The sequence below is a fragment of the Gymnoscopelus microlampas genome (genome assembly GCF_963454915.1).
Source record: "Gymnoscopelus microlampas genome assembly, chromosome: 23".
NCBI classification, from domain to species: domain Eukaryota; kingdom Metazoa; phylum Chordata; class Actinopteri; order Myctophiformes; family Myctophidae; genus Gymnoscopelus; species Gymnoscopelus microlampas.
The window spans coordinates 22,365,026-22,392,559 of NC_139960.1; the positions used below are offsets into that span (position 1 = coordinate 22,365,026).

The 27,534-nt window shown below is 42.6% G+C and overlaps 1 protein-coding gene across 1 annotated transcript in view; it reads left to right on the plus strand.

Annotated features, from left to right (window-relative positions):
• The window catches only part of anks1b (ankyrin repeat and sterile alpha motif domain containing 1B), a 316,968-nt gene that overhangs the window by 234,502 nt on the left and 54,932 nt on the right, over window positions 1-27,534 (plus strand). Inside the window, 2 exon segments of the mRNA XM_084049725.1 lie at window positions 17,315-17,413; window positions 22,640-22,792. Of these exon segments, the coding sequence (XP_083905851.1) occupies window positions 17,315-17,413; window positions 22,640-22,792 (252 nt within the window).

The window sequence follows — 27,534 nt, forward strand, 5'->3', positions numbered from 1 at the left end:
AGCTCCCCCAAAAATGCTGGACCGATCAGCACCAAGTTTATTTTATACTTTTTTTTCGTTGACAAAGGATGAGGCCGACAGCTTTAGACTTTACTGTCGAAACGTTGGTTTCCTTTTAAATAAACCTTTTGCATCGTGGCTAAGAGCTGTGCGGCCTCATCCTTTGTCAAAACTGTTACCTGCTGTGGCCAGCACCTCATCAACACAGGTGTGCGCTCCCTCTGTGTTTGCATTTAATACTTTTTGAAATATTTAACCAATATTTAACCACCCCATATGGTTGAGTGGAGTCCCTCAGGGCTTTGTACAAGGGTCTTTTCTATTATTGTGGGGAAAGCTTTCGCTGAAAATAGCCGACCGACAAGCTCACAACGCGTTGCGTTGCAACGCGTTTAGAATCAGAATCAGGTTTATTGTCACATCACAGGTTTACAAGGTAAAAAAGTGGGTGAAATTTGTTTTTGTACATCATTCCCATCGCAACGTTAGTTCCATAGAAAGAAGAGTGGGGAGAGAGAAGAAGAAGAGGGGAGGGGGGCAAGTGGGAAGGAGATCGAACAAGAGAACAATAGAAGGCCAAACACGTTATCTACATATTTACAAAGTACCTGAGATAAAGAAACAAACTAAGGTGCCTGAGCATAGCAGCAATGTATGTATACTGTGCATGATATACTTATAGACGTTAAGGTGCTTAGAGAAAAAAAAAAAAAAAAGCGCGATAAAAAAGACAAAAAAGTTTGTGCGTACAACGCGTTGTGAGCTTATCGATCTGCTATTTTCCCGCTAAAGTTTTCCCTCAGTATATGGATGGGTTCAAGTCGTTAACTCACATTGTATGAAGTCAGTGGGACTGTGATCGCGCTGAAACCTTGCCCGCCTGTCTTGGTTGAATGTTCACCTATACTCTGACATGCACAGAATAGGGATAAAAAAAAGGTAGCAATGTTTTGAACACATTTCAACCTGCAACGCATTGTGAGCTTGTAAATTGGCTATTTTTGAATATCGGAAGTATTAAATAGGGCTTAAGTGGTTGATGATTAATAATGATTGTCCAATAACATGATATATAATGATTATGAAATGGGCATTCTACATAATGAGTACTTTTACTTTTGCTACTTTAAATATATTTTGATTCTAATACCTTTTTACTCTGTTATGTAAAAAAGTCCAATGCTCTTCCAATCTGTATGGTAGAGCATACAATATAACTTATACAATTGGGGTGGTTGTATTTGGTCTCCCTGCTCGTCTATTGAGACATTTAGATCCTGTGTCTATTGGTTGGACACAGCGTTTGACATGATCTCGTTTCTGGTTTGTCAAAATTCTATTCCTCCCCTGAGCAGGCAGGGGAGAAATTCTGCACTTTGTGCAGGAGACCGGGGTTCAAATCTGGGGAAGAACAGGAATGTTACATGCAGTGCAGCTTTGACTGCAGGACTTTTACTTGAACAGTGGTATTGTATTGTTACTCTGACTCAAGTAACAGCTTTGAGGAACACAGTGATATATCTCTCTGATATGTCTGCTCCAGCTCTCTGGGGACATGAGGTTCTTTTCAGAACAGGAAATAACGTCTAGGCCCGATCGAAAACAAACAGTATCACTGCAGCAGGAACACATCATGCTGTTTTAATAAGTCTACTAACCAATGTCAGGTTAATTGGAAGGCAAATTAATTTGACCTCAAACCCCCCATCTATCTCTGTGATGACTGTTTAGACTTAGGCTCCAGGCGACACATGGTGCATGTGTGACATACACACACACACACACACACACACACACACACACACACACACACACACACACACACACACACACACACACACACACACACACACACACACACACACACACACACACACACACACACACACACATTTGTATTACTATACTTGTGAGGACATCAACATTTTAGGATGGTGATTTTATGAATGCCATTTAATGGTTTTTTGACATTTTCAGCTAACCCTAAGTATAAATCAGACATACTGTAACGCCACCTCAATCCCCAAACCTTTTCTCTAAATACCTAATGCTAACCCTCCTAATTGTAAACCTAACTCCCCAAATATGTTTTTCCCCCCAAACATTTCTCTTGTGAGGACACACACACGCACACGCACACGCACACACGCACACACACACACTTCCCAACTGCAGAATTCCAATTTCAGCTTTGAACTCCTCCAGGGATGCCTGCATGGTGAGACAGCTTTAGCTTGTTTCTCAAAGTTCCAGGGACCCCCCCCCCCCCCCCCCCCTCAGAAGCAAAGATTTGAGTTACAAATGCTCGCTTAAAAATATATATACTGTATGATCAAAGATTTACACAAATTATCAAGATTTTTATCTTGATAAATAAAGCTCATAGAGCGGCACAGAGTGCCGTGCTATGAGCTTGTAGATCTGCTATTTTTGAGCCAGAGAATAAACTAATGGTTATGCTTTCCCGGTATGAATGGGTTAAGTAATAAATATAGCCGGGAGCTGCCGGACCACGTCTACTCTGTTGCTTTGCAGGCATCACGGGACCCCCGCGTTACAATCTCTTTGACTGACAGTGCTGGTCATTTGGCGTGGGCGTGGCCTCTCACCCCCAGCGGCCAGTTAGAGGACGGGAGAGGCCGCTTGATTGATGGTTAATAGGGAGACGAACGGAACGCTCGTCCCTCTGGGCCGTCCGTCTGCGTCGCCACGGAGACATGCTGCAGTAATGTGTGACGATCGGTTATTACGGTTATATACTTGACTTGGTGACTCTCACTCCACTACATTTCAAAGACAAATATTGTACTTTTGACTCCACTACATTTCTACAGTAGGAACTTGGAACGGGAAAAGTACATTCAACATTAATTAACCACTTAAGCTGTACTTGCTGTAAGTAGTTTTAAAAGCATGTACTTTTTAATACTAAATAAAGCAAGTACTCCAGTACTTCAACTTAAGTACTGGGGTTGAGTACTTGTCCAGCACTGAAAATCTGTATGTGAAAGGCATAATAAACGCGAGTGGAAGCAGAGGAAAACTTCAATCTCCCCAGTTTGAAAATGGAGGCCCATTACCGAAAACAATGTCCCCTGGCCTCCACTTAGAGCAAGGGTTCTCAAACTTTTCAGGCCGTGACCCCACAAAATAATCATATTTGAACTGGGGACCCCCCAAGCACTTGCAATTGTAGGCATACATTTTGTTAGACTCCTTTCCACAGATAAATATTGTGAAAATAGCCGAACTACAAGCTCACAATGCCTCTCACTGCGGGGCGTTGTGGATCGGCTATTTTCACAATGTTTGCCTCTTTCGCGCCAATTTTGCCATTAAGAAATAAAAAGGTCTTAACTCATTCAGTGCCAATGAAATAAAAAAAAAATTGCGAACTGTGCCAGCAATTTAAAAAAAAAATTCAAGTAGCCACAGAATATTTATCTCCAGTATAATTGATCCCCTGATGGGTGCTAATCACTGAGGGTTGCACTGTGTGGTTTCACAAATGTCAACGAGGTCATTGGACCTTGTTGACATTAATTGTCTGCCTTTTGAAAATAACATAATAACATTGAAAAATACATAGTAAAAAAAAAGTGCTCAGGAGCCGAGATACAGCCTTTTTCAGTAATAAGTTAAACAAGAAGTGAATGGAGCAGCAAAATCTTCAAATGATGATATCTTGGGTTCTGAACGTTTTTTCTCTTTTTTTTCAAAAACACATCAATGGCACTCAATGAGTTGAAGTCCGTAAATTATACATTTAGAAATGTGCAGATACCCTGTACCCTCTTAAACTGTATGTTGGTTTGTTTACTGTTGAGTGAGAAAACAATGTTGCACATTAAGCTAATCATCTGGGGACCCCCCTGGGGGTCCTGACCCGCAGGCTGAGAAACACTGACTTAGCAGCAGCCACTTAAGACTGGTCCTCCAGCCTCTTTATGGAAGCCCATTCACCTTGCTAAAAGTCCTCTAAATGATGTACCATTGCCCCTCTTTAACGCCAGGTCATTACCCTCCATCTCACAAACACTCCCCGCTATAAAGGTTGCTGCACATTAAACTCCACACTTAGGAGTGTGAGCGGAATAGTCAAAGAAGTTGACGGTGGAGAGAGGAAGATTGATTTGAGGAAACGGCAAATAGAAGAAGGGATTACGCTAGAATGTGAAATAGCTGCAAAGGAGGGGATGAGCAGGAGTAGTTTGTGACTCCATTTGTGATTCAGCGAGTGTACAAACGTTGCCAAATGGTTTGACAGAGAGAGAGACAGAGAGGCAGGCAGGCAGGCAGGCAGGCAGGCAGGCAGGCAGGCAGGCAGGCAGGCAGACAGACAGACAGACAGACAGACAGACAGACAGACAGACAGACAGACAGACAGACAGACAGACAGACAGACAGAGGCAGAAAGAGAGCTAGAGAGAGAGAGTAGCAGGGCGGGGCATTGCAAAATGAATTTGACCCTACTGCTCCCTAGTACTACTACTCCGGTGAGGCTGAAGGCAAACAATAATATAGTAATATAGAAAGGAGTGCTGTCGATATCCACGTTTCCAGGTGCACTGCAGGGGGTTAATTTAAAAGTGGACCTCTAATCCCATGTTTGTGGCGCCTCCAAATCCTTTTATAAATTGCTCGTCTCGAAAAAACTAGAAATCTCATGAATGCCAAATGGAGACGGGCGCGGAGGGGTTCTTCTGACACGCGAGAGATTCTCGACTACTTTCCGTCGCTGCTCTCTCACCCGTTGAACAGGAGTGTAGGACTGAAAACAAACATGTTTGTGCAGAGAAAAAACGATTAAAAACAGCAGAGCTGAGAGGATGCGGAGGACAGGGCCAAACATAGACGGCTTATAAATGATGAAGCAAGAGACAAATCACGAGAACTGTGTAGGGCTGCAACTATTGAGTATTTTCTTAGCAATTATTTAATCGATTGCTTTTCCAATTCCTTGAATAATTGAGAAGCAATATTTTTCAAATATATATCAACAAATCGATGATTTTTATGGCGACACGTGGGCTTGTACATTGGCTATTTTTTTGCTATCCTATGTTAAAACGTTCTAATGGGGTGGCGGGCCATGGCCACGGCACTATGACATGGACATAACCATAAACAAACCCGATATGCCCATTGGCATACATGGAGATCCGGTTGCCCAGAGCCACAGATCCGACCGCTATGCCCATATATGGTCATATGCATATATGGGGCCGACCAATGTAAACTCTGTGCACGCACCCGACCGATATGTCCATATATAGGTGTATATGGATATCCAGTTGTCCAGAACCACCGATATGCCCATATACTGTATAGGCTTATAGGCTTGCCAATATATGGGCATATAATGATGACATCAGGGATCTCCATATATGGGCATAAAACACAGGTAGATAGACTTTTGATTGAATGCTTTATTAGTCAACATTTTAAACAGCACAAACTATGTCCTGGGGTCTTGTTTCCATTCTGGTCCTATGTATTCAATTCATCAGCATAGCATAAACATAACCCAATAATACATGTCATTAACAAATACAAAACATTATATAATACAAAGAATAAAAAGGAAAGAAAGTGGCAGTGAATGACAATGCATTTATCCTCCCTTGTGGTCTCCTGATAGATGGTTTTTCAGGCCAGTTTTGAAATAATCAAGTGATTCACATTTCTTAATGGATGTGGGAATTCCACATATTGGTGGCAGAGTAGTAGAATGAGAATTTCCCCATGTTTGTTCTATATTTGGGTGTTACCAGATCATTTGCACTCCCTCCAGTATCGTGGCTGTGGGTGTCACTCACGTTGGAATTGAGCGCACTGCCCCTTTGACTACCTTAAAAAAACATTTAATTGCTTAGCCCTGTCTTCTACCCTGAGCCATCCCAGCCTAGCAAAGTGTGTTGGAATTAGGTGGGTCATGGGTTTTAAGGCCGAGAAGTAGTCGAATCAGTTTTTTTTGGGAGGTGTGCAGCTTAGTTTTCAGAGACATTGAAATTTTGGAGAACCGAGGTGCATGCATAGTCAAAATGGCATCTTGAGTCTTGAGAGCACTTTTGTTGACAAAAGAGGAAATTCTGCCTAAAGATCTTGTTCTTTGATTGACTTTCTTGATCACTTTTGATGCCATTTTCTCTCCTGTCAGTTTGTTGTCATGAATACAGCCCAAATAGGTAACCTCTTCTTTGCGTGAGATTACTATATTGTCAACCCTGACCTTGAAATCTTTTGCATTTACATTACTGAGGGAATGTTTGGACCCAAAAAGAATGGATTCAGTTTTACCAAGGTGTAATGAGTTCAGAACTGAGGGCTTAATCCTCAACTTGCATTTTGTTCTCGCCCTAGACCAGGAGTGCTGAGTCGTCAGCGAACATTTACAGAGATCTCCATATATGAGCACAAAAGGGACACAGACAGATGGGTACAATACACTGAGAAAGCCCCCGTCTCTATGACTCAGACATATCATGTGAAGGCCGCGTAGCAGCTCGAACCTCTAGGTTTGAAAATCGATTACTTTACTAAAAGCTTATACTTACTTTAAAGCTTAGCTTACTTTATTAAACATCAGAATCTATTGCACTAATTAGTTTGATGAACTGTTGCACCCCTACTGAGAACAGAGGACAGCTCTGAGATACTGCTGAGTTAGCAGACAGAAAGAGAGAGGGGGGGGGGTTGAACACAAGCAAGGATAAACAGAAAGGCGTAGTGGGCAATAGATGGTGCATGTACTGTACTCTCTGTTTACGCCTCCAAGTGCTGATAATGGGTTTGACTACCACTGTGGAATGGTAATGTCCCTTCTGTCCTTCATTGTGTGTGAATGTTAACCACATGGCTTCCGTATCCTGGTGGCAAACATGTGGCGAACATAGCCGAACTACAAGCTCACAACGCTTCGTGAGCTTGTAGATCAGCTATTTCTGGTGAAGCGTTGTGATGTGTGCACCACTAGAGTAGTAGTACTAGTATAGAGCAGTGGTTCCCCAACTTAATATGAATGATTGAATACAAGATGTGTGCTGTTAAAATCACTTTAACCAATGTATAATATATAGGGTTAAAATGGTTAAACTAATTTAGCTGGGGACCTCCTGGAACCACCTCAAGGACCCCTGGGGGTCCCCGGAATCCCACTTTGAGAAGCCCATGGGGACCCCGATTAACTAAGTACTGTATATAGGGTTTAAGTGGTTCATTTGACTGGGGCGCTATTGTTATGGCCAATGAATTGTATGCCATTGCTGACAACAGCAGCGATTCTGTGAACATTACTTCATATATGCTAAAACACTTTCCCCTTCCAGTGCTATGTGTTGTTAGTTTATATGCCAGACAGTGCTGCAATGCTTTCTGATTGCTAGGTATTTAATAATGTATGCCGGAGGTAAACAAACAGACACCCCCACACAGTAGCAGCAGCGTCGCCACCATCACTGCCTTGCTCGCTTGAGCGCCAAAAAATAGACACAATGTAGGCTTTTCAGCTCATTGGTAAACAAAGCAAGGAACTAAGCAATTTGCATAAAATAAATAAATCAGCCATTCATAAAGAATCCAGCCAGCTTTGTTTTTTGGTTCACTGCTGTTTCTCTGTCAGCAGACTCAAGACTTTTGGGATTAAAGTATATTATCGGATGGAAACCTCAAACGTCCCAAACTGTTTCTTTCAGGATTAAAATCCACAAGCTCAAAATGCATCGCCTCGCGCTGCGTTTTGAGCTTGTAGATCTGCTACTTTTGATGCTTTTGTGCGACGCTGTAGTATAATCAGGTAGGGCATTAATTTACCCCCAAAAAAACATAAAAAAGTTAAAACATGGAGCTAAGAGGTTGTGTCTCTCTAATAGGAATGAATGTGGTAACCATTGGTACCAGAAAATGTCTAATGTCTGTGCAGTGGTAGAGTATATAAAACACTAGACACATTATTGTTCCACTGAGACTTGTTCCACTGATCCAATAACAAGACACCAAGTTGTGTAGTTTCTTTTATAGCGATTTGGTTTATATAGTATTGAACACCAATCTCTTCCATTGCCATTTTATGTGACTCAATACAATGGTTTGAGACACAATGGGGCCACGGTAACTTTTAAGTCTTTTACATATTATGACAGTACAGCATGTGAGCTTTCATATGATGTATCATTCATTGAAAAATTTACGAAAATATTTGAAGAAGATATGACTATTTGAAACCCAAAACAGAGAAAATGCCCTGTAAAGACAAGGGTGTCTTCTGTATGTTATAGGCAGCCATGTTGGAAGACGGGGAACTACTGTACACAAACATTCCGTGCAAGGGCTTTATCAGTCCAGTGTTTCTCAAACGTTTTAACCCATTGAGACCTGAAGCCGATTCTACATGTCTCCTAAATCCCAACAGTTTTCTGAAAAACGTATGTTTCTATATCAGTGGTGTTCAATCTTTTTCATGCCAAGGACCCCCAAAATTATATGTATTTGGCCGCAGACCCCCATCAAAATAAGTTGTTCCAGGGACCCCCCAGAAGCAAAGATTTGAGTTAAAAATGTTTGCTTTAAAAATATATATATTCAAAGATTTGCACACAATTTCACGATTTTTAAAAAATAGCAGATCTACAAGCTCGTAGCGCGGCACTCGGTGCCGCGCTATGAGCTTGTATATCTGCTATTTTTGAATAGCCCAAAGATAATGCTTTTTAGCTCAAATCTAAATGAGACAGTTCCAGGTCTCAATGGGTTAATGTCAAGGACCCCTGAATTAATACGTATCTGGCCGTGGACCCCCATCTGAAAATATATTGTGCCAGAGACGCCCAAAAGTGACTTTGATGCTAACACATTTCGCTGGGGACCCCCTGGAACACCCTCAAGGACTCCTGGGGGTCCCCGGGCCGCACTTTGAGAGCCACTGTATTAGTCCAACCTTGGAATCCCTCTCCCGAATCACTGCGTCCGCCTCTGTGAGCCATTACTCTGGCCTGATGCTGTAATATAGCACGGCCGGCTGCTCTGGAGTCTGTTGATTAGCCTGGGGGGCCGGCGGTGATCTCTGAACCCCATTGTTTACCAAGGCCCAGACATAGCTGTTAATATGTGGAATGTGTAAAGAAGGGACTCATGGGAGACTCCATCCAGCGTTTAGAAACAGTCCCAACATTGTGGGAGGCCAAGGTTATTGCAACAGTTACCCTACAGCAAGGACTGCTCTGGAGCACGGCAAAAAATCCTCAGCGGTAATTCAACGCTTGAGAGTTAAAAAAAAAAGAAAGCCCTTTAACCCATTCAATCCGGGAACGCGTCTCTGTCATTTTAGATTTCTTTGGCTATTAAAAAATAGCAGATCTATAAGCTCATCAGCTTGTAGATCTGCTGTTTTTGAAAAATTGTGAACATTTGTGCAAATCTTTGACTTTGAATACATATTTTTTAAAGCGAACATTTGTAAAATATGACTTTTTTGTTCCAGGGACCCCCAGAAACAAAGATTTTAGTTACAAATGTTCACTTTAAAAAATATATATATATATACTAGAGTTTCGGGGGGCTACGCCCCCCTCAACCCCAGCCGCGCACGGGGCCCAGCGTGGCCGCGTGTATATTGGGGGACCCAAATCGCCGGAGTAAAACTGTGGAAAAGTTTTTTTGAAAAAGGAAAAAATTAGAAGAAATAATATTTTTTATGTTTCAGGGGGTCCACAGGGGGTCCGCGGACCCCCTGCTGGTCCACTGACCCCCTGTGGAGTGTTGGGACGCGCGGGGACACCCCTGGAACATTGCGGACCCCTACGGTGGGTTTTTTTTTGTCATGAAGGTGGTTGCTTGTTTCTGGCGCTTGTTTTTAGAGAACCTGGCATGCCTGGCAACCCGACTGACATCACTGACGTATCCTTGGTATTTGTACTTCCGGGTTGCATAATGATGACATCACTGTCGAGTCCTTTGGTGTCATGAACCTAGAACGGTTTGTTTACCACATTAGCCTGGGCAACGTGCTGTGCTGTGGCCGTCGCTGTTTGTTTGTGTGTTTGGGATGAACATGGCACGTGAAGGACGGACATATTGTGATCGAGACATGAGTGAAGTGAAAGTAACGGCCTGGGTGGAACAAAGGAGGTACGTAAGAAGGGGGGGGGAGTTGAAGCAAAGGAGCTGCGTGTGTGGTGTTGTGGAGGAGATGGGCAGAGTGCAATGGCGGCCGCTCGTGTTGTTTCGGCGAAACCCGTCGGCGTTCGGTGTCGGTGGTGTGCACGGTAAACGGTACGAAAGTGATTCACCTTCCGTTTTGTCCGACATTTGGTGAGTAGAATTAATTATGTTGCGCGGTGGAAAAGGTGTAGTGAGCAATGAGATGTCCCGTACGCGACGCGTAAATTCAGCGCGGTCGCCGTGGCGAGTCAGTTGGCGACATGTGGTCTGGCGGTGCGTTGTTTATTCGATAACAGAGCTGTGGGGTGTCCTCACCGAGGGTGCGGAAGTCGGTCGCCATTTATATAGTTAGATAAGATTTGCACAAATTTTCATGATTCTTCAAAAATAGCAGATCTACAAGCTCAGAGTGCCGTGCTATGAGCTTGTAGATCTGCTATTTTTGAATAGCCCAAAAAATCTAAAATGACAGTGATTTCCCGGATTGAAAGGGTTAAGGGTCCATCATAAAGCATGTTCAGAGTTAAATGAACACAGAGGATTTTGCCGTGTGGCGTTTTACTTTAGAGATGATTTGGTTTGTTTGACCGGCCGGCAGTTAAAATGTAATACATGAGGTTACTTAGATGAACATCTCTTTCCACACCTCTTAATGGAATGAAATTGTGTATCACCTGCAAGCCTCTGGCAAGGGCCAGATTGCTGTCTGACAGGCACTGGGCAGAATATTATTGTGGATATTATTATGGTCCATGGAGACAGCTGCACTGGGCTGGCCTGTCACAATTGTTACTGTACATAATCGTCTAATAGCAGTTATTTGAGATTATCGCCATTATTTTTTGCATAATCCACAAGCAGATCTACAAGCTTGTAGATCAGCTATTTCTGCTATTCTTACATGTACTGTATAGAATTATTAAATATATCAATAATTTCTTTGTATATTTAAGTTATTGTTCATATCTGCCCTGTGCAGTTTTTCATTACAACGCCTAAAAGGCTTTTTTAAAATGTATTTATTCATAATGTTCCAATGTTCAACAATGTTGCCAAACACACAATTAAATCGTTAATCGCAATTATTTGAGGGACAATTCATCGTCAACTTGTGTGCAATGTGTAATGGTGACAGCCCTAGCACTGGGATGTGTTTGGCAAATGGACTCCAGGGCACTGGGACAAAAAGAAGGAAAAATACACAATCTCAATCCCGGCTGAGCTGTGGTGTGGAGAGAGATGTACAAGGGTTTGGCCCTGTATACAAAACGGGAGATTGAGGGCTCCTTTCTGGGTCGAAGGACATGAAAGGTGATGGATATCTGATGTCCTGTTTCATCTGCACTGTATGTTTATCTGTTCTACTGGCTTGACAGCAGAGAGATAGAGACAGATAGAGTATAACCCATAGAGTTTAATCTCTCAATTGCAGTGTGAGAGAGAGTGTGTGTGTGTGTGTGTGTGTGTGTGTGTGTGTGTGTGTGTGTGTGTGTGTGTGTGTGTGTGTGTGTGTGTGTGTGTGTGTGTGTGCGTGCGTGCGTGCGTGCGTGCGTGCGTGCGTGCGTGCGTGCGTGCGTGCGTGCGTGCGTGTGTGCGTGCGTTGTAGATCTGCTACGTCTGTCTGTCTGTCTGTCTGTGATTGTGTGCGTCTGATTGCATGTGTCTGTGTGTGTGTGTGTGTGTGTGTGTGTGTGTGTGTGTGTGTGTGTGTGTGTGTGTGTGTGTGTGTGTGTGTGGGGGGACAGCTGTCAGCGGCGCTGTCCTTGGTCCTTGGTGCTGCAACAGTGAGTAATCACAGACAAGCAGCACGTCTTCGTAGAGGCTTCTGTGTGAGTGGACCACGCAAGCTTCCAGCAACAACACAAAGTCTAAGAGCCAATCTCTTGGCTTTAAAACAAAGCCATCAATTAGAACATTGGACAAGTTTAAAGCTTCAGGGGAAGTTGGCATGCCTTGCTGTACATCTGCCCATCACTCAGTTTCCCACTCCTTGTTCAGGAACACTGCCAGCGGTGAAGACATTTCAGTCGGGTCCTTCAGACGAAACACAACCTGTCAGTTTGGTTCCAAGCCAGTCATGAGCCATGCTGTTTAATACACTGATTCTTAACCATTTACATTTCTAAGACCCACATACAATACGATGGACTATGTATAGCCAGACATGATCAAATTGTAGATCTTTTTGGCAAAGAAATAGTCTCTACAGAGCTTGACGTTTATAAACATACCCGTATCGAAGGTAACTGATATTAAAAATGTAATAAACAATGATAGGCGAGCCATGATATATACATGACTGAGCTGATGAACTGAAAATAGTAAACGGTTTGGGGTATAGGTGTCAACCTTTTATCTTCATTTTTGGCAGCTTAGGGCGGTGATTCAACTTTTTCATTTTAAAGACTCCAGTTTGATATGCATTGGATCACAGATCCCCATTTGATATTGTCTTTAGAGTTCATTTAACTCTGAGAGTGTACAAATGGAGTTCATTTACACTCTCAGATTGACAGACCGGTAAGGGTGTTGCTCGAAGTGTCCTTGAGCAAGACACTTAAACACCTAACTACTCTCGATGAGCATGGTTGGTGCCTTGCAATGGTTTCCTCCGCCTTCGATGTGTGAATGGGTGTGAATGGGGTGTGAATAGGTGTGTGAATGGGTGAAAGTGAAATACATTGTAAAGTGCTTTGGAGAAAGACGCTACAGTACATTCACAGTTCATTTACCACCAAGACCTGGAACGCATCTGTGTCATTTTTAGATTTGAGCATTATTTTACACTTTGGCTATTCAAAAATAGCAGATATACAAGCTCATAGCGCGGCACCGAGTGCCGCACTACGAGCTTGTAGATCTGCTATTTTTGAACAATTGTGAAAATGTGTGCAAATCTTTGAATATTTATTATTTTAAAGCAAACATTTTTTATCTTTGCTTCTGGGGGTCCCTGGTACAAAATATTTTTAGATGGGGGTCAGCGGCCAAATACACATCATTTTGGGGGTCCTTGATATGAAAAAGTTTGAGCACCACTGATATAGAAGCATACGTTTTTCAGAAAACTGTTGGGATTTAGAAGACATTGGTAGAATCGGCTTCAGGTCTTAATGGGTTAAACCCTGTATACTTTGACTGAGGTCTCCCAGGCTTTGTTTTTGTATTCCCTCCACACCAAATCTCTTCGGGGGGAAATAGCCTATCTACAACATTATGTTCTCACCCCCATAATAGGGACACTGTGGTTAAAGGCCTCTCTAAATGCCCAGTAACTTGCAAAGCCCTGCTATTCCGCTGTAAGAAGCCTCTCTGTATGGAAGAGACAGCGTCTCCCGTATCCATAAGCAAGACATGCATCTGATGATGATGAATGGCCCTGTATTGTCCGATGAACTATTGATTTATATTTGAATGGTAAATCGATATGTCTTTACTGCTACAATGAATGCTAAAGAGAGTTGAGGTCAAGGGATCAATCAAGACTCTCTCATTATGCCATTATACCTGCAGTGTGTGTGTGTGTGTGTGTGTGTGTGTGTGTGTGTGTGTGTGTGTGTGTGTGTGTGTGTGTGTGTGTGTGTGTGTGTGTGTGTGATTGTCTCCATCACATCTCTTCATGCATGCCTTGTCGCTCCTTTGTCCCTCGCTTCCTGTCACTCCTCTCATTATCACTCTGTCTGCACCATGAGTGTATCTCTCTCTCTCTCTCTCTCTCTCTCTCTCTCTCTCTCTCTCTCTCTCTCTCTCTCTCTCTCTCTCTCTCTCTCTCTTTCTCTGCACCATTAATGTATCTCTCACGCTCTTTCTCTCTCTCTCTCTCTCTCTAAAGGTCTCTAAAGGTCTCTCATCAGACTAATTAAAGGTGAAACTGTATATATCGCCAGATGAGGCTCCCGTGTGTGTGTGTGTGTGCGTGTGTGTGTGTGTGTGTGTGCGCGTGTGTGTGTGTGTGTGTGTGTGTGTGTGTGTGTGTGTGTGTGTTGTGTGTGTGTGTGTGTGTGTGTGTGTGTGTGTGTGTGTGTGTGTGTGTGTGTGTGTGTGTGTGTGTGTGTGTGTGTGTGTGTGTGTGTGTGTGTGTGTGTGTGTGTGTGTGTGTGTAATGTGTGCACAAATGAAACGAGCAAACGTTATGTAAGTGTACTGTGTTTCATATTTTGTGCATCTCCTCCTCCTCAACACCACACTGCCATCACCACACCGTTGTATGGCTGCTCTGTGTGCCGCAGAACGTCTGTTGTACTGTCTTCACTAGCCCATTGGTTCTCAAAGTGGGGTCCGGGGACCCCCAGGGGTCCTTGGGGGGTACCAGGGGGTCGCCGGCTAAATGTGTTAATAAAGTGTCACGATCATTTCAACCCCTTTATCCATATCTTATACTTTGGCTATTCAAAAATAGCAGATCTACAAGCTCATAGCGCGGCACCGAGTGCCGTCTACAAGATCTTGTAGATCTTGTAGATTGGAGCAGCTAGGTCTGTTGTTCTGTCTTCACTAGACAATGTGGAGCAGCTAGGTCTGTTGTAATGTCTTCACTAGACAATGTGGAGCAGCTAGGTCTGTTGTAATGTCTTCACTAGACAATGTGGAGCAGCTAGGTCTGTTGTAATGTCTTCACACTTGACAATGTGGAGATGCTGTGTGCATCAGTGTTGCCATGTCTGCTTATTATAAGCGACTTTGGGATTGTTTTTCTTTCTGTAAAGTCTTATGTAAATATTGGTAGTTATAGGTTTTCTTTTGGGGGGACTTGTTTCTAAAGTGTATAGTTGCTTATTTGGGCTTGCTGTCCTATGCTGTTTAAATCAGTTGTTCTCAAAGTTTTTCATGTCAGGCGACCCCCAAATTAATACTGTATGTATCTGAAAATATTTTGTGCCAGGGTTTGTGAAGGTTGCTCTCTGAAATAAATCTGTATTTAATCATCTATTTTATGTAATTTACATACACAAATGTTTCGTCCGTTACTGATGAAGGCTGGGCGGACGAAACATTTGTGACTGTAAAATGCAGTGGTGAAAAGGACATTTACTCAAGTACTGTACTTATGTACAATTTTGAGGGACTTTTACTTTACTTGAATGTTTCCATTTTTCAATACTTTATACTCCACTACCTCACAGAGGCAATTATTATACTTTTTACTCCACTACATTTATTTGAAAACCTTAGTTACAAATTGCTTTGCAGATTTAGATTATTAATAGAAACCAAACATTAATCAATTAACCTATTTTATACGCCAGCTACTTGAAAATAGCCGACCTACAAGTTCACAACATGTCGCATTGCGATCGAAATCATTTTGGCACATTTTTATGGGACATTTTGCATAATGACAATGAGTACTTTTACTTTTGGTCCTTTAAGTATATTTTGATGCCAGCACTTTGTACTTTTTCTCAAGTCATATTTTAATACAGGACTTTTACTTGTAACAGAGTATTTCTACACTGTGGTATTTCTACTTTGACTAAATAGATTCTAATCTCTACTATGCTATATGATGGCGACTACCTGATGTCTGCATAGATTTTGTAGCATTTCTCTAAGTTGTGTGTTTGTTTGTTTTTTATTTTATTTGTACATGTTGTTAATAATTTCAATGTTTCCTGTCTCAGTCAGCAGACACTTGTGTCTAAGGCTGTTGTAGTCACTACTAGGTCTAGGACTACAATTCCATTGATGTCGAGTATGGCCTCTGTTGTACACTACATCTGGGACTACAATTCCCAGGATGTCTAGTCACTAGAAGACACAGGTGTCTTGCATCAAGTGATGGTTCACTTGTCCCTGTACTGTATGCCTGAAGAAGGTCAAGGTCACGACCGAAAACTTGCTTTAAAACTCAGATATCTGCACAGTGTTTTGGTCTGCAGCTGCTGTTTCTTCTGCTTCATACTTTTAACCAAAGTAAAAAAAACTGAGTACGTCTTCCTCAACTGGTAAAATAGACAATATATTTATTTATTTTAGGGTTGGGATCCGTCAAAAACATCTCTATGAAATCAAGGCTTCATGGGGTGTGTAATTGAATGAATTTCTTTTAAAATGTGTGGGTGAACTACTATGGACCCTTACAGGTCTGTAACACTGAGAGTGTTTCAGAGTTATGGTGGTCCTTGAAGTTAAAAAGTCTGAGAGCCACTGCTATTGTAATTGTATAGCAGACGTGAAGTCCACATACCAGCTCTGACAGTGTGATTAAACCGGTTCCGGACATGGTTCCAAATGTGATGGAACTGATTCCGGTTCCTCCGGATCCCAACCCTCCTTCTTTTATTGTTGTTGTTGTTGTTGTTGTTGAGTTTGTTAGGACAACGCACCAGATCAACCGAGTGGTGACACACAAACACACTGTTTGATGGGTAGGAGTAACACCAAAGATATTCAATTATTAAAGATACACCATCCCAATTGGAGCCACTAGAGGCGAAATGGTCCTCAAATCCTACAAATGGTCTCCTAAGTGGGCGCCGTCTGATATTGATTTGTCCCTCTGAAAAAAGCCATTTTAGTATGAAAATCCTGGGAATAGGCTCTATGCACAGCAGCCATATTATCACTTCCTTCACAGGTGTTACCAATGATACTAATGAAGGCTCTGTTCCAGTCTAGCACAGTGGTTTCCACGACCCCCATAACTCTGAGAGTGTACAAATGGAACCAAATGGACCCTTACGGGTCCATTTGGTTCCATTTGTACACTCTCAGAGTTACACACCTGTAAGGGGCCATTTGGAAGCCCATGAGGGTCCCTGGACCCCAACTGTAGACCCACTGGTGTAACAGAGTGTTTCCAGTGGGCCAACATGCAACAATATCCGCACCCTGACTCTGTTTGACCAGAATGGAACAGAGCCTTCATTAGTATCATTGGTAACACCTGTGAATGTCTTCATAATATGGCTGCTGTGAATAGAGCCTATATGTGTGTGTGTGTGTTGTGACGATCGGGTCCAATATCTAGTTCAGTGACCATGGGGATAAATAATGGTTCAGAAGCTGTGTTCGCGTTCACTCTCCCTTTGGAATGAATAGACTCCAACCTGCTTCCTGTCTTCTAAAAAGGCGGGAAGTAAGCTGGTTATGGCATGTCTTTCTTTTTTTTCGTCTTGGGTAACACTAACCGCTGACTGTTGTGTATTGCTTACAGGGCAGCAATGTGGTGGAGGACCAGGACCTGTTGGAGATCGGGATTCTCAACTCAGCTCACAGACAGCGCCTCCTGCAGGCCATACGCTTGTTGCCCAGGGTCAGTATGACACACACCACCTCACTGCTGGGGTGGGGGGGGGGGGATTGGAAATACTCCAGTAAAGTAAAAGTACCTCAAAGTTGTACTTAAGTACAGTACTTGAGTACTTAGTTACTTTACACCACTGAACGCACTCAATGTAATGTTGCATTAATGCATTAACCACTTAAACCCTATAATACTTCACTGACCGCCCGGAGTCTATACCAGGCCCCCTCCCTTTTTCCAGGGGAGTGTTCACCCCAGAACAGGGACACTAGGGTTCATGAGTGCCGATTGATTTGAGAAATATAGCCAAAAACTAGTGCCCAGAGAAAAGATTGATTTATTCATTCAATTTAAATCTCCACGAATTGGCACTTCAATTTCCTTAGGCTGACATTGACTAATTTATCCAGTTAGGTTTGGTAGCATTTTAACAATGTAAAAAAAAAGAACGTCTGCCACTGGTGGTTAAGGCGGTTCAGGCACATTTAAGGTGGCATCATTATCCTTATCCTTATCCTTATCTCTCTCTCTCTCTCTCTCTCTCTCTCTCTCTCTCTCTCTCTCTCTCTCTCTGTCTCTGTGGAGCAGAGGAGTTTGGCGGGGCGGGGGTTACTCATGGAAGGAAGATGCATTACACCACATGAATGCTCTCGGCACAGCTTGATCAAAAGTAGCAAAGAAACACTGCCATCAATAACACTGTCTGTCTGTCTGTCTCAGACAATGTCTTACTCACTTCACACACATACAGACCTTTCCTAGACGAGGCGAGAAGGGAAAGAAAGATTGATTGAAAAGTGGGAGAACGATCAATATTGCAAGAATAGAGGGGTTTGGAATAGCACGGACAGGATTACTGACAGACAGACCGTGTGTGTGTGTGTGTGTGTGTGTGTGTGTGTGTGTGTGTGTGTGTGTGTGTGTGTGTGTGTGTGTGTGTGTGTGTGTGTGTGTGTGTGTGTGTGTGTGTGTGTGTGTGTGTGTGTGTGTGTGTGTGAGAGGTGAGTTCAGAGATAAGCGGCTCTCACAGAGACACAGAGAACTTTCATCTCCTTTCAGCACTTCTCTTCTCATCCTGCTAAACTTTTCCAAACGCTGGAACTCTCTCTGTAATCTTCAAAGTTTGATTAATTCTTTGTGCCAGGTGTTACCATCCAATAATCAAATTGCACAACTTAAAATGTAGCCTACATTTACTTCTCTCGCTTTTTCTCTGTTTGTCATTCTCACTCTTTCTCTCTCTCTCTCTCTCTCTCTCTCTCTCTCTCTCTCTCTCTCTCTCTCTCTCAGAGAGAGAGAGAGAGAGAGTTATTGCCCATCCGAAAAGGTCTGGTCTCACAGTAAAAACAGATAGGCTATGTGAATATCTTTGTACCAGTGTTAGGGTACATCTTTGTACAAGTTGAACCATTTAAGCCCTACTACAGTATACTGTACTTTGTTGTACTACGAATGGCAAAAATAGCCGATCTGTAAACACATCACATTGTGATGCGCTCTGAACTTGTAGAGCAGTTATTTTTGGAGACAGGCTGAATGTCCACAAGTATAGTAGAACTTGTGAATTACACATATATTTGTTTTATGGTTTCAAAAAACATTTTGAAGTAGGCTTTATACGTGCGCAACCAAACAAGCCGAAATCCAAGCTCAGACATTGTGATCTTGTAGATCGGCTATTTCCGCCGTGTGGAACACTGTTGCACAATTAAACTCATGCTTTAGGGTTATGTCCTCAATGTCAATGTCCTCACAAGTATAGTAATACAAACGTGTGTGTGTGTGTCTAGGGGAGGACAGTTCAGAGATAAGCAGCTCTCACAGAGAGAGACTCAGTCAGCACTTTCTCATCTCATCTTGTTAAACTTTCCAAACACTTAAAACTCCCAGCCCCCCCCCCCCTCCCTTCACATTCTCCCTCTGTAGTCTCATCTGCTGTCTCCATCGCTATCCCCAACTCTCACTCACACACACACACACACACACACACACACACACACACACACACACACACACACACACACACACACACACACCATTTTAATGAGGGGTACTTATTTCATTGCCCGCCGGAGGCACCTTGAACCTTCTGAAGCTGTTGACTGTTATGTAAAAGGGAATTCACACAACACGCACGCACGCACGCACGCACGCACGCACGCACGCACGCACGCACGCACGCACGCACGCACGCACGCACGCACGCACGCACACACACACACACACACACACACACACACACACACACACACACACACACACACACACACACACACACTTCCAGCCTCACTGTGAACAATCTAGACTGTACCTGCCCTGACTTATTGTCGTCTGCTATTGGTGCTGTTTAGCTTCTTAATAAGCTGTTGTTAGAGCTCTACTAGGCAGTATATAGCTTCTCTCACCATAAACTACTGGTCACTATTATACAGTAACTTGCTAGCTAAGCAGATGGCCAACAAGAACTTTGTGTCCAGGAAACTGAATAAAATTGAAAAATAAGCTCAACTCGACTAATAATTGACCTCGTTCTTTGTTTTAAAATTCCAAATGTATTAGAAAACATCATTGCGTAACAGTATGAATGACGATGTTTCTTACATATTCAAGATGACCGCTCTGAGGTAGCATTGAAAAAAACCCAAACAAATCATCAAACATAAAAAATTCTATTACTTCTGGTAAAGCTTGTATGCTCTTGGGAGGAAGGACATCTGGTTCCTTTGAGTGTCCCCCCATTTCTGAAATTGTACCGATCTGTGTTTATACTTTGGCTATTCAAATATAGCAGATATACAAGCTGCTATGAGCTTGTAGATCTGCTATTTTTGAAAAATCGTGAAAATTTGTGCAAACCTTTGAATATATATATATAAACTGCTCACAAAATGTAAGGAAACTTGAATTTGGGCCATTATATCTCCCCTTTACTAATACCAATCAGTAAAGTGTTATATATCATTGTTATCGGTGATTAGTCACCTTTACAACGAGGTACAGCTTGTAAGCATCGGGCATTCATGGAATGAGCAACACAGGCAAACGTGTGGGTAGCGCCGAGCAAAAATGTGCCAAAATGGCCTGTTAGACTTTTCTGCTGACATTCAATGTCGTAACATTTATGACATTCAATGGGCTTCAGGTGTGTGCCAGTCACAGGTGTGTGACTGCCTCACAGGTGAGTGACTGGCACCTGAACATGGGTTCTGCAACTTTGTTGAGTTTGTGTATGCTCCAAGCAGCAACACTGCCCCCATGGAAAGATGCCACTTTTGTCAGGATAAGGCCCGTGCAACAGGGCAAGTGAAGCTGGTGTTCCGTTATGCAGACTGAGTGACAGCATTATTTGGTCTTAGCCCTGGTACCATTTCCAAACTTAAGACTAAGTTCTGTGAGACTGGTGAAGTCAACAAGGAAGACAACAACCCAGACCCCTTGCTTCACTGAGGAAGCATAGATTTACAGGCAAGATTTGCACAACGTTACCAAAGACAGATGTCAAAGTTGCAGAGCCCATGCTCAGGTGCCAGTCACACACCTTTGACTGGCACACACCTGCCTGCAAATGGTACCAGGGCTGACATCAAATAATGCATAATCTGCGTAACGGAACACCAGCTTCACTTGCCCTATTGCACTTATCCTGAAGGGACAAACGTGGCATCTTTCTATTCTATTCAATTCAATTTTATTAAAGTGTCAAATCACAACAAGTTGTCTCAAGACACTTTACATGTAGAGAAGAGACCCGACATCCCACCCTGAGCAAGCAATTTTGCGACAGTGGCAACGAAAAACTCCCTCTTAACTGGAAGAAACGTCAGGCAGACCCTAGGCAGACCCTAGGCTATGGGGGCAGTGTTGCTGCTTGGAGCATACACAAACTCAACAAAGTTGCAGAACCCATGTTGCAGAACGCAAAGTTGCAGAACCCACCTCTCAGCAGGTGTGTGCTGGCAGGTCGCTCAAAACAAGAGCGATTACCAGCAAAAGCATATTGGGTGATTTTGGCACATTTTTGCTCGGCGCTACCCACACGTTTGCCTGTGTTGCTCATTCCATGAATGCCCGATGCTTACACGCTGTACCTCGTTATAAAGGTGACTAATCACCGATAAAAATGATATATAACACTTTACTAATTGGTATTAGTAAAGGGGAGATATAATGGCCCAAATTCAAGTTTCCTTACATTTTGTGAGCAGTTTATATATTTTAAGCTAAATTTGTAACTCAAATCTTTGCTTCTGGGGGTCCCTAGAACAAAATATTTTGAGATGGGGGGTCCGCGGCAAAATACAATTTTGGGGGTCCTTGACATGAAAAAGTTTGAGAACCACTGGAATAGGCTATATGCATAGCTGTGGTCAAACAGAGTCAGAGTGCTGATATTGTGCATGTTGGCTCATTGGAAACACTCTGCTACACCAGTGGGTCCCAAATTTGGCTCCAGGGACCCTCGTGGTTCCTTGAGGGGGTTCCAAATAGTGTGCAAATGGAACCAAATGGACCCGTCCATTTGGTTCCATTTGTACACTCTCTGAGTTACGGAGGTCCTTGACATTAAAAAGTTTGAGAACCACTGTGCTACACCAAATGGAACAGAGCCTACATTAATATCATTTGTAACACCTGTGAAGGAAGTAACTAAGATGCCCAATTTCCTTCCATGGCTGCTAGTGTGCATAGAGCCTATTTTCTTTCAGGGGCCTCCTTTCTCCTCGCCACCAGAGTAGGGGAGGAATTAATTGGTATCCCAAGGGTGCTGTTTTATCTCAATCTCATAAGGAGATAAAGCCTGGAAAAGAAATACTGCTGAAGTTGGTTAACCGCAGTGGTGGAAAAAGTACTCACATTTTTTACTTATGTAAAAGTATCAATACTGCAATGTAGAACTACTCTTTACAAGTAAAGTCTGGAATTTAAAATGTACCAAAAGTTTTGGCTTCAAAATGTACCTAAAGTACCAAAAGTAAAAGTACTCATTAGGCAGAAAGTCCCATTTTCGCAAGGTTTCAAAAATATATATTTTGAAAATAGCAGATCTACAAGCTCACAATGCGTCGCGAGATTGTGATTTTATAGATCGGCTATTTTCAAATGGCCGAAATGTATATAGCGCATATGGCTGAAGTGGTTAATGTGTGTTGTGTAATAATAATGAAAATCTATAAAGTAACTAGTAGCTAAAGTTTTAAAATAATTGTTTGTCCTGTCCCTGTGTCGGTGCTGCAGGTGCGGCCTGTCGGCTACGACGGCAACAACCCCACATCGGTGGCCGAGTGGCTGGAATCTCTGGAGTTGGGAGACTACACCAAGTCCTTCCTCATCAACGGCTACACGTCCATGGAGCTGGTCAAGAAGATCTGGGAGATGGAGCTGATCAATGTGAGTACAAATGCCTTCACGTGATGAGCCTCGGCAACATCGAGAATAACATGAAAAGTCAAAGAAGACTTTCAAGGCCGTATTTTTTAACGAGGCACAACGAGCGTGCACACACACACACACACACACACACACACACACACACACACACACACACACACACACACACACACACACACAGGCTGCAGGCTGCAGGCAACCCTGGCTGCACTCACACAGACTGAGTGAATGTTTTTTTCTGTGCGTGACAGATTTCAGCGTTGTTGTTTTTTTCATAGCATGTGTCGCATCGGTCTCACACACTGTAAAGAAGTTCCACACCGCGGACATTTTCAAACCTGCGTGCGTGCAGCAGCGCAGCGAGATCATAACAAACACTTCTCATAGAGTTAAAAATAAGACACTTCTTCCTTCAAATTATTTTCATTGATATCGGGCCTATCCGATCCATGGCCGATTGATCGGACCATCTCTACTTAGTAATACTGAGTACCAAAGCATGTAGGCCTACCCTGTGCCCTTTTTATACAGTACCAGGACAACATATTTGCATTCCTATGGGTGATGGTCGCTACACTGAATGGACTCGGCCGTGGCTGTGTGTGAAACGGATGATGGTCGTATCGATTGACGGACGATCGCCGCTATTGTTCTCGAGGGGCTGGGTTCACACCTTCTTCAAATGGCGCGGCACGCCTCAGCAGTAACCGCGGACCAAAATTGGGACGTTTGCCAGGGTTGATAAACACTGCTCTATGCACAGCAGCCATATTATCACTTCCTTCACAGGTGTTACCAATGATACTAATGAAGGCTCTGTTCCATTTAGTGTAGCACAGTGGTTTCCACGACCCCCATAACTCTGAGAGTGTACAAATGGAACCAAATGGACCCTTATGGACCCCATTTGGAAGCCCATGAGGGTCCCTGGACCCCAACTGTAGACCCACTGGTGTAGCAGAGTGTTTCCAGTGGGCCAACATGCACAATATCAGCACCCTGACTCTGTTTGACCAGAATGGAACAGAGCCTTCATTAGTATCATTGGTAACACCTGTGAATGTCTTCATAATATGGCTGCTGTGAATAGAGCCTATTGTGGCTCTTGTGTTGAAGGGAGGATTTCTTATCCGTTCAAAAAAACGAAACTCAAGGCTTTCCTACTCTACGTACAGAGCAGAGACAATGGCTACAACGTGGTGGGTAACTCTTGCTCATAAGGTAACCGCAATTAACGCTTAATTTATGATTACTTAATACATTATTTAAGCGTTAATTAAGCATGAATTAATTATTAATTCATCATGAATTCCTTGTAATTCATCATTAATTAACATCATTAGTTAATCATTAGTTAAGCAAAGTTACTTAATACATGATTTAAGCGTTAATTAAGCGTTAATAAAGCATTAATTAAGCATGAATTCATCTTGAGTTCCTTGTAATTCATCATTAATTAACATCATTAGTTAATCATTAGTTAAGCAAAGTCACTTAGTACATGAATTACAAAGAATTAATGATGAATTCATGCTTAATTAACGCTTAAATAATGTATTAAGTAATCATAAATGTTGCGTTAATTACGGGTACCTTATTCTTCCTGTGTCACTGCTCCTACACTTGGAGCAAAGACAATCACATGTCACAAGTTGTCGCACGACACATTCAAGTATGACAGCGTTGGTGCTCAACGTTGGGTCTGGGCACCACCAGGGCTCAAATCGGGACCCGTTAGCACGGCACCGAGTGCCGCGCTATGAGCTTGTGAACATTTGTAACACAAATCTTTGCTCCCGCGGATTCTACAAATGTCTTCTAAATCCTAACAGTTTTTTGAAAAAACGTATGTTGCTATAATCAGTGGTTCTAAACTATTTTCATGTCAAGGACCCCCAAAATTATATGTATTTGGCCGCGGACCCCCATCTCAAAATATGTTGTTCCAGTGACCCCCCAGAAGCAAAGATTTGAGTAAAAGAATTTCGCTTTAATTAATATATATATAATATATATACAAATCTTTGAATATATTATATTCAAAGATTTGCACAAAATCCCACAAATCTTCACGATTTTTGAAAAATAGCAGATCTACGTGCCGCGCTATGAGCGTGTAGATCTGCTATTTTTGAGAGGAAGATAATGGTTAAATTGGTTACACAGATGCGTTCTCAGTTTTAAAGGGTTAAACGGTGCCATTCCATGGATCTGATGACTGAGTTGACTGTACATTTAGCGGCTGTGTACGAGCAGTTGCTGGTTAGCGTTTTGAGACGATAAGGATCTTGCTCCCTTCCACGGTTGAACTCTTTCCCTCCAGCGGATGGAACGTGATGAAGGGCAGACGAGTGTGTTTTGACGTGTCGAGCGCTTTGAGGCTGCCAAAGGTTTCCAGCTGAGCGCTTCCAAATGTAAAGGCTCATTCTGGGTCTGTGTGGTGTCTCCTCTGATGAGGAGGGAGATAGTTGTGCTCTATGAGAGAGAGAGAGAGAGAGAGAGAGAGAGAGAGAGAGAGAGAGAGAGGGAGAGGGAGGGGGTGTGATAAACTTATGACTGGAGAGGAGAGGAGAGTTACATAAGCATGTAGGATGGAAGATCTTTCACAGTGCTGGGCTTGCCACCCACACACTGCATTTGTGTGTGTGTGTGTGTGTGTGTGTGTGTGTGTGTGTGTGTGTGTGTGTGTGTGTGTGTGTGTGTGTGTGTGTGTGCGTGTGCGTGTGTGTGTGAGAGAGAGAGAGAGAAATAATTAATTTGCATATTATTGCTGAAGGGCAGAAACCTTGTATCTCCATATTTCAACTTGTTTTGTTCTTAAATGTACAGTGTGCCCTACTTCATCGTGCAAGAGTGTCATGGGGGCTAAAAGTAGTGCATTTTGAAACATTTTTAAAGTGAAAGTGTGTCTGTGGGTTTTCTACATATTTAACCAATGAAAAGTATTAACAATAGCTTGTGAAGAAATAATAACTACATCGGATCCAACTGGAAACTTGTATCTCCATACTTTGTAAATCAATGCCCTACTTCGTCGCACAAGAAGGTCAAGCTAAAGCAACGCATTATGAACTTGTAGATCACTATTTTCACTTCTTCTTAAAAGGTTACATTTGTAGAATTTATGGAATTTCTTACTTTTTTTTTACATTTTATTAATGAAATTCTTTCGAAAAAATGTTTAATTTGTTGACCCACAAAAATCGATATTAGATATTGACCCACAAAAATCGGTCTGCACTGTTTGGGAAACAGTGGGTTGTTGTAGATCAGCTATTTTCACTATTTCTGAACGTCTTCGTTCCACCTCCTGAAAAGTAAGGGTTTTGGACATGCAAGGTTTCCACCCCACGTGACGATGTACATAACCATAGAGTGTGTGCGCGCGCGTGTGTGTGTGTGTGTGTGTGTGTGTGTGTGTGTGTGTGTGTGTGTGTGTGTGTGTGTGTGTGTGTGTGTGTGTGTGTGTTGTACAGCAGTACTGTATCTATTACACATGCCAGGCTCCAGCTCATTATCCTGTAGTATCAGTACTCCTTGTTATGGTCTGTGATGTATAAATGCTGGGAAACATCAAAGCACTTGAATAATAGCAGAGCCTTGAGCTGTAACCGATGTAGTTAATTCATGTGAGTGTATCTGATATATTTTTTAGGCGTGCGCGTGTGTGTGTGTGTGTGCAGTGGTGGGAAGTAACTAAGTACATTTACTTAAGTACTGTACTTAAGTAACATTTTGAAGTATTTGTACTTAAGTATTTTTAATTTCCAATACTTTTACTTCTACCCCACTACATCTCAGAGGCAAATATTGTACTTTTACTCCACTACAATTATTTGAAAACTTTAGTTACTTTTCAGATATAAATTATGATATTATGAAACATACATTAACCACTTCAACCCTATTTTATACATAGGCTATTTGAAAATTGCCTATTCACAAGCTCACAACGCGTCACATCGTGATGCGTTGTGAGCTTGTGAATCGGCTTGTGAAATAGTCATTGGTTTCAGACTATGGTTTCAGGTTGGGGAGGATTAGATTTAGACTTTAGGTTTAGGGGTTGGGGTTACACAGTTACTCGTGCGCCGATGTCACTCACCAAAAGCTTGTTGATTTACAAGCTTGTAGATGTCCAAAAAACATTGATGTCTTCACAAGTATAGTAATAGAAACGTGTGCGTATGCGTGTGCGCGGCGCGTGTGTGTGTGTGTGTGTGTGTGTGTGTGGTGATCCATTCCTCGATCAGTACTGCATTCTGTTGCTGGCGTTGCATACAGTCAAGTAGAGATTGTTGTCGTGCAGAATAATACCACTAGGGGGAACACACAAGTCTTTTTTTGTAGTAGTAGTAGTCAAGTGTGTGTGTGTGTGTGTGTGTGTGTGTGTGTGTGTGTGTGTGTGTGTGTGTGTGTGTGTGTGGTGTGTGTGTGTGTGTGTGTGTGTGTGTGTGTGTGAGAGAGAGAGAGAGAAAATATGGAATATGGAATTGTACCCCTGCGTCACAAAATCAATGCATTACACTGCAGCACTGTGCTCTCACCTGGACCCTGGTCTGTGGAGGAGAGAGAGAGAGAAAGAGAGGGGGGAGAGGGAGAGACATAGAGAGAATAGCACATGCTTCATTTTGTGCAGTAAATAAGCAGTACATTTTCATTAACATTTCTCTGCGCATATTTCTTTTTTACAGGTATGTGACCCTACATGCAAACTAGAACATTAAAACATAATATTGCTG